The sequence below is a fragment of the Pelodiscus sinensis genome, chromosome 4 (assembly GCF_052426305.1).
Source record: "Pelodiscus sinensis isolate ZL-2025 chromosome 4, ASM5242630v1, whole genome shotgun sequence".
Classification (NCBI taxonomy): domain Eukaryota; kingdom Metazoa; phylum Chordata; order Testudines; family Trionychidae; genus Pelodiscus; species Pelodiscus sinensis.
The window spans coordinates 43,659,396-43,671,553 of NC_143055.1; the positions used below are offsets into that span (position 1 = coordinate 43,659,396).

At 43.4% G+C, this 12,158-nt stretch overlaps 1 protein-coding gene across 2 annotated transcripts in view; it reads left to right on the forward strand.

Moving 5' to 3' along the window:
• Positions 1 to 12,158, forward strand: part of UBE2K (ubiquitin conjugating enzyme E2 K) — an 82,418-nt gene that overhangs the window by 63,666 nt on the left and 6,594 nt on the right. For both annotated transcript variants that reach the window (XM_075930554.2, XM_006129501.5), the window contains one exon: positions 8,627 to 8,726. In XM_075930554.2, the coding sequence (XP_075786669.1) occupies positions 8,627 to 8,726 (100 nt within the window). The remainder of the gene's footprint in view (positions 1 to 8,626; positions 8,727 to 12,158) is intronic.

Consider the following 12,158-nt stretch of genomic DNA (forward strand, 5'->3'; position numbering starts at 1 on the left):
ATTTAGACCAACTGACATGAACTGAGATTGTACAATATATTCATCTCAATACATATGGATTCGTTGGGGGCCATAAAAGATAGATATTGCCAAATTACCTGGGGGGCCGTATTAAACCGGAACACGGGCCGCAATTGGCCCCCGGGCCGGACTTTGGACATGCCTGGCATATACTAATTCAAACTGGATATACTAAGGACCAATGCACAAAGGTTGTTTATCCAGAAATCCTGTTTTTAAATTGGCTTCCTGATTCAGCAATTAGGAGGAGGGCCCCAGCTGAAGGGTGGAAGAGCTGGGCATACTGAGTTTCCATAAGGGTAAGGGCTGGTTCTGAGCTGAGGCTGTGATGAACTTGTGATCACAAAGGAAACACTGGGTGTTGAACTGTACTTCCTGAACCCATGTTAGAGTAGGGGTGAAGTGCGATAAGTTTATTAGCTAGCGTTGACAACTTTCTAATAGTAGAACACTGGACACCCATGCCCTGTCACTTGCTCTTTCTCACTTTGACTTAACTTGCTCACTGGACTTGGGCAGGGAGTTGGAGGGTGGGAAATGGTGAGGGCTCTGCCTGGAGATGTTGCCTCTGGGGTAGGACCAGGATCAGGGATTTGAGGTGCAGGAAGAGGCTCTGGGCTCAGGCTGAGAAGTTAGGAGTCTGGGAGGGTGCTCAGGCTGGCGCAGAGGGTTGCTGTGTGGAAGGGGGTAAGAGGTGTGGGTTCTGGCATCTGGGTGGTACTTACTTCAGTCGGCTCCCAAGATGCTTGCTGGCATATTCCTCCACCTCTTAGGTAGAGGCGCAGCCAGGTGGCCCTGCAAGCCCCACACCTGCAGTTTCCTGGTCAATGGGAGCAGCAGAGCTGGCACTTCGGGTGCGGACAGTGTGTGGAGCTCCCATGGCCACACCATGCCTAGGAGCCAAAGGCATGTGTCATCAGCTTCCTGGGAGCCATGCAGTCCAACTAGGACTTCTAATAGCTCAGTCAGCATTTGCCAAGGTCTTCCTTTCCAGTCAAAAACCAGACACCTGGCAATCCTATTATTAGCATGAGTATAGGTTCTTTTATTGTTTGTAATGTTTTTTCTGTAGTATTTCTTTTCTTAAGAAGAGTGCTGTGTTGTGCCTTATAATTATAGTGATTATACCTATTAATCATCTCTGAAGAGAAGGCAAGCAGGTATCTTTTGGCATCTTGTCTATGCTGAGTGACACAGTGAGGACAGGAAACTATGCAGCCTGGAAAATCCCCTTCTTATAGGAGAGATTTGAATGCAGGCTTTTAAAAATAACCTCTTGTAGGTAGAGGTACTTTAGTGGTGATCTGTTTTAAGAGATCTGTTATGTAGACTCACCCTACATGCTGACATTTCAGGCTAATATTTCGTTTAACTACATGTTGGACCTCCCTGGTCTGGCATCCCTGGGACCTGATTGGTCCCGAACTATGGAGCTTGCTGGACTAGGGGAGGTCAAGGCTCCTCTCTGTGCTGTGGGCGGCCCTGGAGCCTCAGCTTCCCTGTCTGTATCTAGTCCCATGCCGTGGCTCCCAGGGTCAGCCTCCTTGGGCTGGGATTCCTCCTCAGCTGCTGCCAGCCCCCCTCCACCGGGGTTCCCAGCCAGGCTGGGGCAGGGATTCTTCTCAGCTGCTGTAGAGGCTCCCTGACCTGGACTCCCCACTCACCACAGAACCAGCCCCTGCCATCCCAGCTGGGTCTCGCTAGCACCTGCGGGACTCCCAGCTGATTTGTGCTCCTCACCTTTGGGCTCTCTTGTCCAGCAACATCCATGACCCTGATGTTGCCAGACCAGAGTCTCCCAGATTTGGGAGGTTCAGCCTGTACTATGAGAAACTGTAGGCTTAAAGAAAAAATAATTTATCTGATATTGCTTCTTAATTGGAATTAAAGACTCAGCTTTGTATGGATATCTGGAACATTGTTAAGGCTGCAGATATTTATGATGATTATTTTACAGTAGGAATATTCTAGTGGAAATATAAACAAGCGTGCAGTAATAGTCTGTGACAAGCTTTCTTAGGCAATCTAATGTTGAGTTTTCAGTAATGCGGTTTGATGTGAACTTTATCTCTACTATTAGCCTTTATAAGTAAAATATTTAGAATCCTAATGTTTTGGTTGGAAGAGCTTTTGGTGGACTATCTGGTCCATCCCTTAGCGTGATGGCAGAAACTAATAGGTGTCCAGCCATGACTGTCTCCCATGTTGGTGATTCACTGTCATGTTTTGCAGCTCACCTTGTTGTACTTAAAGTACTGCATGGGATCTTTTCTGGGGCATAAGGCAAAACACCACATTTATTGGTAATGCATATAGCAATCAACACTTATCATATGCATGTGATATATCAAACTCATGAACACACAGACTGTCTCTGTCTCTGTCTTCTTGTTACCAGTAGTTGCTCCCCCTAACTGCACTGGCCAGGTGAGTTAGATGGGGGAGGGATGGAGCTGGGCTTCTGCAGAGCCAGATCAAACCTGGGGTAGTCCCGCAAGATACCTTTGATTTATAGTAGCTCCCCTCCCATGCAAATCTCTCATCTTATGAATATGCAAAATCTGTGAGTCGTCATATACATATGCAGTTAGTCACCTGTGGCGCTTTCTTTTGGGTGTTGTGTCAATGCTGCCACATTCATCTTCAAAGAGGGAGCTTCTGAAAGCAGGCACTTGCTGCTGACTCCCAAGGCCATCCATATGTCCAGTCCGCTTTCAGTGGACCCACTTAATAGGTCTCATTGTTTTTTGGATTTGGCTTCCAGTCTCCAAGTGATGCAACTGCCCTGAGGTGCTTGTCTTTCTTTTCTTAGCCATTCACACCTCATTCATTCAATGGGGACATTCTCTTTACCTTTCTCATTTTTAGGGACTATTCTACCAAGACTTAATACAAAAGACTTAATACAAAGTTTCTATGTAAAAGGACTTAATATAAAGCTATTTAAAAGGACTTGATACAAAGTTAAAAACTTCAGTGAGAAAATGATTAATACAGAGATTACAGAGATGTCGCTACAACTTCATCATCTCACCATTCTGTTTAAAGATGTTTGTAATCACCAGGGCTTGCTGAACCAGCCCTTCTCTTCCCCGTGTCCACTCTTCCGCAATCCCCACTCTGATCATCTGTAGCTACCCCGCCACATCCCCTCTCCTAACACCTACCTCTACCCACTTTCCCTGCCTCGCTCCTCTGTCCCCCGTCCCTCTCCTCCATGTGTCTGCCCTTCTGCTTCACCCCCAGAATCTCCTGGCACCTGCAGCTTCCCTTACCCCTGCACCTTCCTGGTGCCTCCCCCTTCCTGACTGCCCCTACCCTCCTTGCCTTCTTTCTCTCTGGTGCACTCCCCCTTACACACGATTTGCTCCATCTCCTGCCTTCCTTATGCCCACCCCTCCTTTCAATGCCTCTTCTCTGGGCACCCACTCCTTCCTTTTCCTCTCCCTCCCATTGTCCCTACCCTTTCCTCTCCCTCCCATTGTCCCTACCCTTTCCTCTCCCAGCATCACCCTGCCCTACCCCCCCCACCCTCACTGACATCTTCCCTTCTCCCTCCTGCCCTTTTCTTCATTGTCTCCTCTTGGCCCCCTGTCATTTGTGTCTCCTCCACTCTGTACCTTGGTGCTGTCCCCTTTCTTCTCCTGACCTGCCCTTCCCTCCCCTCAGCACAAGCCTCTTCCTCTCCCCGCCCCCCCTTCCCCTTAGTTCTTCCTCTGCCCCATCCCTCACCTTCTGCCTTCCTGAAAGCAGTTTGCGGGGCTGGATCCTGCGGTCTGGCCCCAGCTGCTGCTGGGGTAGAACCGCTTGTCAGGACTGGAGCTGGGACCACCTGTGGTGCTATGTTTAGTGCCACAATCCAATCTCTGCAGGCTGCCTGGCTCCAACTGGCCTGTTGTGAGGCTGCCCTGGCTGGAATGTGCCTCGTGTGGCTGCCGCTTGACTCTAGCTGTAGTTGGGGCTGCCCGCGGGGACCCAGACTGCAGCACTAAAAATAGCTGCACAGGGGCCTCTGCTCCAGTCCCAGCATCTGCTGAGCGCAAGCATGCCCCACCCTGCAGCGCCCCAGCTGGGCTCTGTTTGGCTCCTGCCAGTACTCCAAGGCAGCCTGGAGGAGGAGGATGAGGTGGGGCTGCCAGACCAGGACCCTGTGTGGCAGAGGTGTTCCCGTGCGGGGGGGGGGGGGGGGGGAAGAGGAGAGAGGGAGAGGGAGAGGAAGGAGCCGCATGCCACTGCAAGCTGGCCCAGCTGCCCTATGCACCCTGTTGTGTGGAAGGGGGAGGAGGCTGCTGTGCTGTGCCAGCGTCCCATCAAGTAGTGAAATGTCTGGCAGGGCTTTCTGGGACATTTCACTACTTGATGGGGCATGAGGACAGAGCATTTACATTTGGGACATACGGTCAGCGTAACTATTTTGTAACCCTTCCTCACATCTTATTTTCCAATGTTTTTATTGTAGTGAGTCATTGCTGAGAGATGGCCAAGGAGTCCTGTGGTGCCTTATAGACTAACAGATGTATTGGAGCATAAGCTTTAATGGGTAAAGACCCACTTTGTCAGATGCATGTCGAAGTGCATGCATGCACGTATCTGATGAAGTGGGTCTTTGCCCACGAAAACTTATGCTCCAATACATCTGTTAGTCACAGGACTCCCATGTCACTTTTGCAGATCCAGACTAACACGGCTACTCCTCTGATTGCTGAGAGATGAGACTTTGAAAATAGCTGTATATCACTTTTTGACTGTGAAGCTGAATCAGTTTTACTTATAGACTTCAGATTTGTAAAATTCAAGAGTCCTTTGAGAGCTCACACCTAGGTCTATATTTTATTGGATGAGGCGTTTTTGTGGCATTGCTCACCTTAAAAATTGGAATGTCAGAAATCCAGCAAATCCCAACACGCTTTATGTGAAGTTAATTAAATATATGATAGGCTTTACTGAGTGCTCCCATGTGTAAGAGTTTCTGAGCTCCTCAACTCACATGTACCATCTTTTGTCCCAGTATTTCTTTCTGCTTCACAAACCAAATTATGCCTCCCAAAAACTCTTGAGGTATATATGTATCACCATATTTCTATGAGATGGGAGTTAAGAAATTGAGGCTCAGATAAGTGAAGAGATTTATCAGTGGCATAGCTGTGCTGAAAACCCGGGTCTCCTGTCTTGCATTCACATTTTCAGTATTTGCAGTAAGACACCATTAAGTTCTTTCTCCATTAGTTTGAGAAGACTTCCATAAAGGGCAGTGCAGAATAATTTTTATTTATTTCAGGAGAAGTAATCATGATGGTAGATCTTCTAGTAAAGTCCCTTTTGAATAAATGAAATCATATTAAATGGAAATAATGTAGTAAAAATGCTGTTTGGCTGAAAAATAGGGCTTTAGTTAGATTTTATAGTATGTACAAAGCTGGTTGCAGCTTCTAAAATTCTTTGCAGAAATTTAGTGCAAAACCTGTGGTGTTCATTCACATACACAGACAGAAGGATTAGAGTTCTGTGACATCCAAGTGTTTTAGAAATTGAAAATCTTTTTTTTTTCCTATTTAGAGCTGGAGGAAAACATTCAGCATGTCCATCAAACTATTCATTTAAATAGAAAAAGCATTATAGTAAATAGAAACTTCGACCATAGTGAATTTGTGGCCCTCCTTCATCATGGTGGGCAACCTGCAGCGCACTGGGGTTTCCCCTGCAGCCAGTGCACCCCGTCTCTGCCCTCTTGCATACTGGGTCACTAAAACCCCACTCTCCCTATTCCTCTCTCCCTCCCAAGCATTTACGGAGTGCCACGAATCTGCAGATTTGCGCTCCATCCCAGCTCCTCCCCCTTGCACCCAGATCTTGATCTGGGAGGGAGGGGAAGAAGCAGAGACAGAGCGCAAATCCGTGGATTCATGGCACTCTGGGAAGGAAGGGGAAGAGTAGGAAGTGCAGGGCTCTGGTGACCCCATGTGCGGGAGATGTAGACAAGGGATATGTGGGCTGCAGGTTACCCACTACTGGCCTAGGTACTCAGTTTTGTGCCATCATGGTTTGAAGACAAAAATTCAGATGCTTTGTATTATGGTTTAATTAAATGTTCTATATTGTTAAGATTTCATAGCCAAGATAAAGAGCTGCTTTAGTAACTTAATATTCATTTTAAGCCTCTGACTTAAAAGAATATTTTGAATTATTCTGAATTAACATCTAATATGGCATTTTGCTGGAAGTGAAACAATTTGAAAATTTTGGAAAAATCTGTCTTAAATATTTAAGAAAAGGGAGAGTTTGAAAAATGATAATTTTCAGTTTTGTGGAAGCAGGGAGGCTGCATGACTATCTTTGGAGGAGTTTAAATTCTGCAGTGAACCTTTCAAAGCTTAGAGACTGCAGAGTTGTTAAAGTCTGCAAAGTCATCTTGGGGATTTAGAGAAGGCTACAGCTGTGAAAAACTATGGACTATTACTACTGAGCAGGAGACAAGATATGCTAATTACCACATCTCGTGGCTTGGGTTGTAATCATTTGCATTTTGATAGAAAATCCAATGGTTCCTCATGGAAGTGGATGGAGGAGTATCAGTTTTCTATAAAGACGTTCTCAGGCAAAATTTTTGAGGAAGATATAGATACCTGGCAATACATAGTTAAGGTTCCATAAACATCCTTAACTCTGACATATCGTTAGCTATAGTTTCTCTGTCCTCCAACTGTCTCTTTACATCCAGCCACATTGCCATGCCACAATACTTTATCTGCTTTTACATTATGGATAACATCTTCTGAACTTTTCTAGGAAATATGGATCTGTAAACTGCTTTATCAATCCAAACTCTTCCTCACCCATACTTTGACAGCTGGAATTGCAGTGTTCTTTCATTTGCTGTATGCATCTGAAACAACTTTATCAGATCCACTGTTAAGTGTTCCAACTGCAAAGAATAATGTGCCTTTTATATACATTCCTCCTTGATAACCATACATGCCTCAAAGACTGTTTTGTTAAGAGACTCATTTCTGTGTACCATCTCTGAAAATTGTAAAATAGTTGTATATGTAAATTACTGGGCATTTTGTGCCATATGCCCCTCTCTCCCTAGCCTGATCTGCAGTGAAAGTCTACTGCACAGCCTGATTTTTTCTCCCAGGTGAATCTATAAAAACTCATAGTGGTGGTAGTTCTTTGAGTGCCTGGTTGAATATCCAGTATGTTGACCAAGGTGATGGTTGTCTCACATATATCTAATATACCCGAGTCTTTAGGTAAATCACATAGCTGAGGATAGGGTTGGAATGAAGCTTAACTGTGAAATCTTAAATTTATATTTCCAGATGTTTCAAACTTCTGTCTTTTTATTAAAATGTTCAAAAGCAATTTGAGTGATTTGACCATTGGTGGGCTACATGCAGCCCGCGGGAGTTCCATCTGTCCTCCTCCCTCATACATCTCTTGTGCACTGGAGCCCCACACTTCCTACTTCTCTCTCTCCCTCCTAGCATTTTCAAAGCACCTGCTGTGAATCTGCTGATTTGCACTCCTCAGCTTTTTGGGGGAGAGGCTGTATGTGCTGCTGGTAGAGCCTCAGTGGGCCACAGTTTGCCCACCTCTGTGGTCAGCTGAGGCAAAGGAGCTACCCATCACTGGATTTGACTATAGTTATTTATCATTTTAATTCACTATTTTGTCTGCGAGTCAACATTAATTCCTGAAGCCTCTTACTCCAAATATGCATTGGATTTGAGTTGAATAAGACCCTAATTCTGTAATGAGATTTCTGTGGTCAAATATCTATACCTCCTGACCATTATTGTCCTCTATGGTGCTTTTTTTCCAGATGCAAGTCTCTTGATGTGTGGATCTCATTTCAGGATCAAGGCCCAAATCTGCCTGATGACTGAAGGGTTTTTTAAAAACTCTATTGTTTTATGTTGTTGTTTAAAATTGTGGCCACACCCTCAGCCTGACATGTAGAAGAGGTTTGCTTGTGTTCTTCAGTTAACATACATTTTTGAGCTACTTTTAAAATATATGTACAAAATTAATTCATTAAAACCGGAAAACTATTCTTTATAAATTAAATGGCCACTAAAATTTGGACTGTGTTAATACTGTTGTAATAGTTTGTGACTATTTATAAATTTAATCAAATTGTTCCTAAAAAGTTAAAAACAAACAAGCCTCTCTCTACTTGTAAATTATTTGGCTGTTTTGCTAGAGACAGAAAGCCAGCAGAGGGAGCACACACTGAGTAATCAATCTAATTCTTAGAGTGATGCTGACAATAGACACTGGTGACACTGTTGGCAAGGAAGAAAAGGAGGAAAATTTTAGTTGGCTTTTACTTAATCAGAAGCACACAATCTTTTGGAAATTGGAAAAAGGACAAACTACTAAACCGGGAAATGTTCCAGCTTTCCAAGAAAGTATTATAGAGAAGGGAGAGTGTTGAAGTATATATTAAGAGCTCTAAAAAGAATATTACTAGTATTCTGTTGTAAACTGCTGCACTTCAAGATACTCATGCTTGTGGGTCCCTTCATATGGTATGAATAGAGTACATCACACAAGAAAAAAAAATAGATTTCAGTAAGCCATTTTCAAACTTCAATTTTAGGGCAGCAGCAATGACTCTGAGGACAGTGTTGTTATCATTGCAAGCATTGCTGGCAGCCGCAGAACCAGATGATCCACAAGATGCAGTAGTGGCAAATCAGGTAAGATGTTCACCAAACTATGTAAACCAAAAACATTTAATTATCTTCCTCTTAATTGGACCTTGTGTATTCATATTTCATTCCAAATTTAGTTTTTTGAGAAAGTAACTGTTACAGATTTTAAGGCTAAATGGCAAACTGTTAAAAAAGACTACTACTTTGCTATTTTTACAACCCAAATAGTGCAGCACTGAGATCTTGGAAATAATGCTGGTTATAATGAAATGGTTTCACTTTTGTTTTTTCTTATTTAGTCTTTAAAAAGTAAACAGAATAATGAAAAGTAATGAGGGATTAAAAAAATTCAACTGGATAGTCTAAAGAGTTACGAATGAAGCATCTTAAGTATTTGTTTTCAGATTCAAATTAACTGTTTTAGTTAATAACCTAATTAATGTGTATATATTTCTAGTTGGCTTGTAAAAGTGGCTGGTTCAGTATATAGAGACAAAGTAGCATTCACTTTAAAATAGCGTGTTGTGTTTTACTAGAATTTGTGTGGCCGTTTAAAAAATTGTTGAAAACTAGATACAGTCAATTCACAAGTGACTATTTAGTTAACTTTTGTTGAGCCTAAGCTCCATACATTGTGTGAGTCAAGGGGTAAAAGGTGAAGATTCCTGTGAACTTAGTGACAAAGGTGCATTGTGAGAACTCAATACAAGATTTCATTAGCTTGAATATTTTTTACTTTTAAAATACAATTTTAAAAATGTGAAGCAAACCACTGAAGATACTAAAAACTGAATGCTCATGTTCTGAAAATGTTGCACAGATTTCCTTTGAGGATGAGGACTATATCAGGTGTTCATCGGTCACTCAATCTGGAATGGTCCCTGAGAATTACCTTTACTAAACAATATGTACACTTTGTGGTTAGCAGTGAGGTTAGGAGTACTTTTCCCAGACCTGAAGGAGAGCTGTATGACTTGATAGCTTACCTCTCTCTCTCCAACAGAAGTTGGTCCAATAAAAGATATTTACTCACTTACCTTGTGTCTCTCATATCCTGGGACTGACTTGGCTACAATTACACTGCATGTATTATCATAAGCATTTTAAATTCATATGTTAAAATACCATGTTTCCATGTAATAGACATCCCAGCTACAACTCCTGCACATGACTGGATTTAAAGCCAAGAAATGTCCATAACCAAGTCCAGTTTTAGAACTTAGTAGCTGAGCTAATATAAGTATAATGCAGGAATCTAGGGATCTAGATGCAGAGCATAGTTTCGGTTAAGGTGTGCACCTGCGCGCACAAATTCTTCCACTGCCCACCTCCTCTGGAGAGCTGAGAAGCAGTACTTGCATGGCGGGCAGCTGCTCTGATGGGTGAGGCTGGCTAAGATGGCGCCACTGAGTTGGGGGGTTGGTACCTGCCACGGACATGGGGCGCCTGCTTGGTTGGCCAGGGCTGCCAAGTGGCAGGGAGGGGGGGCGGGTTGAGGCCTTTCTGGTGGCTGGGCCCACATACAGGAGGATTGGGTGGGTGTCTGCTCCAGCAGCCAGGAATGGGACATGGCGGGAAGAGGGGGAGGGAGTGTTCTGTTCCGACAGCTGGGAACATATGTATGTGTTAATAAATTGGGTGCCATGGTGGCACACATCCAATCAAGTGCACATGACCTCAATATTGGTGCACAAGCCAAAACCACCTCCACTCATGGTTGAAAAATCTTAGAGCAGAGATGGGCAATAATTTGAGAGAGCGTGCGGCGGCTAGAGAGTCATGCTGGCTGTTTTTAATAGTCGCCATGTTTCTCTAGCCCGGGGTGGGCAAGGAGCCCTGTGCGGGTTGGATGCGGCCTGCCAAGCTGGTGGATACAGCGCATGGCTGTTTCCCCCCCCCCCCCCAAGCCAATCATGGCCTGATGGCGGGGGAGCATACAGCAGCAAGAGACACACACAGGCTGTTTTAAAACAGCTGGTATGTGTCTCTAGCTCCTTTGGGCTCCTGGCAGGGTGGGGACAGGATGCAAGAGACTTGGTGTGCTCCCCACCCCCAGGTCCTGATTGGCCTGGGGGCAGGGAGTGCATAAAGCTCCCCACCATCCCTGCTAAAGGTACACAGCAGCTAGAGTTAAATGATGGCTGTTTTAAAACAGCTGGCATGTGTGTCTAGCTGCTGTGTGCTCCCTGCCCCCAAGCACTGATTGACTGGGGAGTGGCAATTGGGTGGCTGCGGGCTGGTCGGGAAGCAACAGGGCAGCCATGGGCTGGATCCACTGGCTTAGCGGACGGTATTCAGCCTGTGGAGGGCTCTTTGCCCACCCCTTTCTTAGAGGGAACAATGAAGAAGGGTATGAAAATAACCCCTGCTGAGCTTCTCTGTCATTCAGTCAGGGACCAGATATTTACCAGTAAATTCTGGCACTTGTACACATTTCTGGAGCACTAAAACTAGACTTGAAAATTTTTCATTTTTTCAATCTTTCCTTTTCTTAAAATGATGCCTAGAAAGAAAACAAATGAACTAACAGTGTTGTGAAATATGTATTTTAAAATATCATTGAAAAGAAACCTTCATGGATTTATTTTTGGATGTTAGGGGACAAACAGGCCAATACTCTAGCATGCTATTAATAGTTAAGTATTTTTTAATATAACTAACATTTTGTGAACATTTGTTTAAAGTTTCCTTCAGTTGAGACAACACAGTGCTATTTATTGAGCACTCCATGCAGTAGATTGCTTTTAATGGTAGGAGGTTTTGTATTTTTTAGGTCTGGTTTTGTGAGCAAGTTTTTATTAAAAGTTAGGTGAAACTTGGGGTTATGTAAGACAAACCAGACTCCTGAAGGGGGCACATTAATCTGGAAAAATTGAGAGCCACTGTCCTGTGTACTACTACGGTACATATAAAATAAAAAATAAAAGTGTGGTAGATTTAAAATGTTTGTTACCTTGTATAAAAAAAGATGGTTAGAACAATAATCAACTGTACATTTCAGTGTCCTTCAGTGTACATTTCAGTGCCCTGGATGTGCACCTCTCCATATCATTGGACCATATGTGGACAATGTTTTCCAAGCATTGTCACACTGGTCAGTTCTGGTCACATAATTTAGGACCCTATAAAATGTACACTTGTAAGAAGGTATAATTGATGTGAGATTATTTCAAAACAATGATTATTAAACTTGCTGTAAAATAGGTACATCTCTAATTTAAAAAAATCCCATTAAATATAAGAACTATTTAAACAGGAAGTTCATATTTTATTGATCTGAAAATGTAATTTGTGAGAAATGAAGCACACCTCTGCTTCTACAGGCTGGAAACTTTCACTGTTGATTTAAGGTAAAGTTCTATTACTTTATTAGAAGATTGGGTTTTTGACAATTAATGTGAAATACTACTATTATCTTCATACAGTTTTTCTAGTAAGTAAACATACCTTCAAATCAGTGGTAGGTCTTCAGTTATT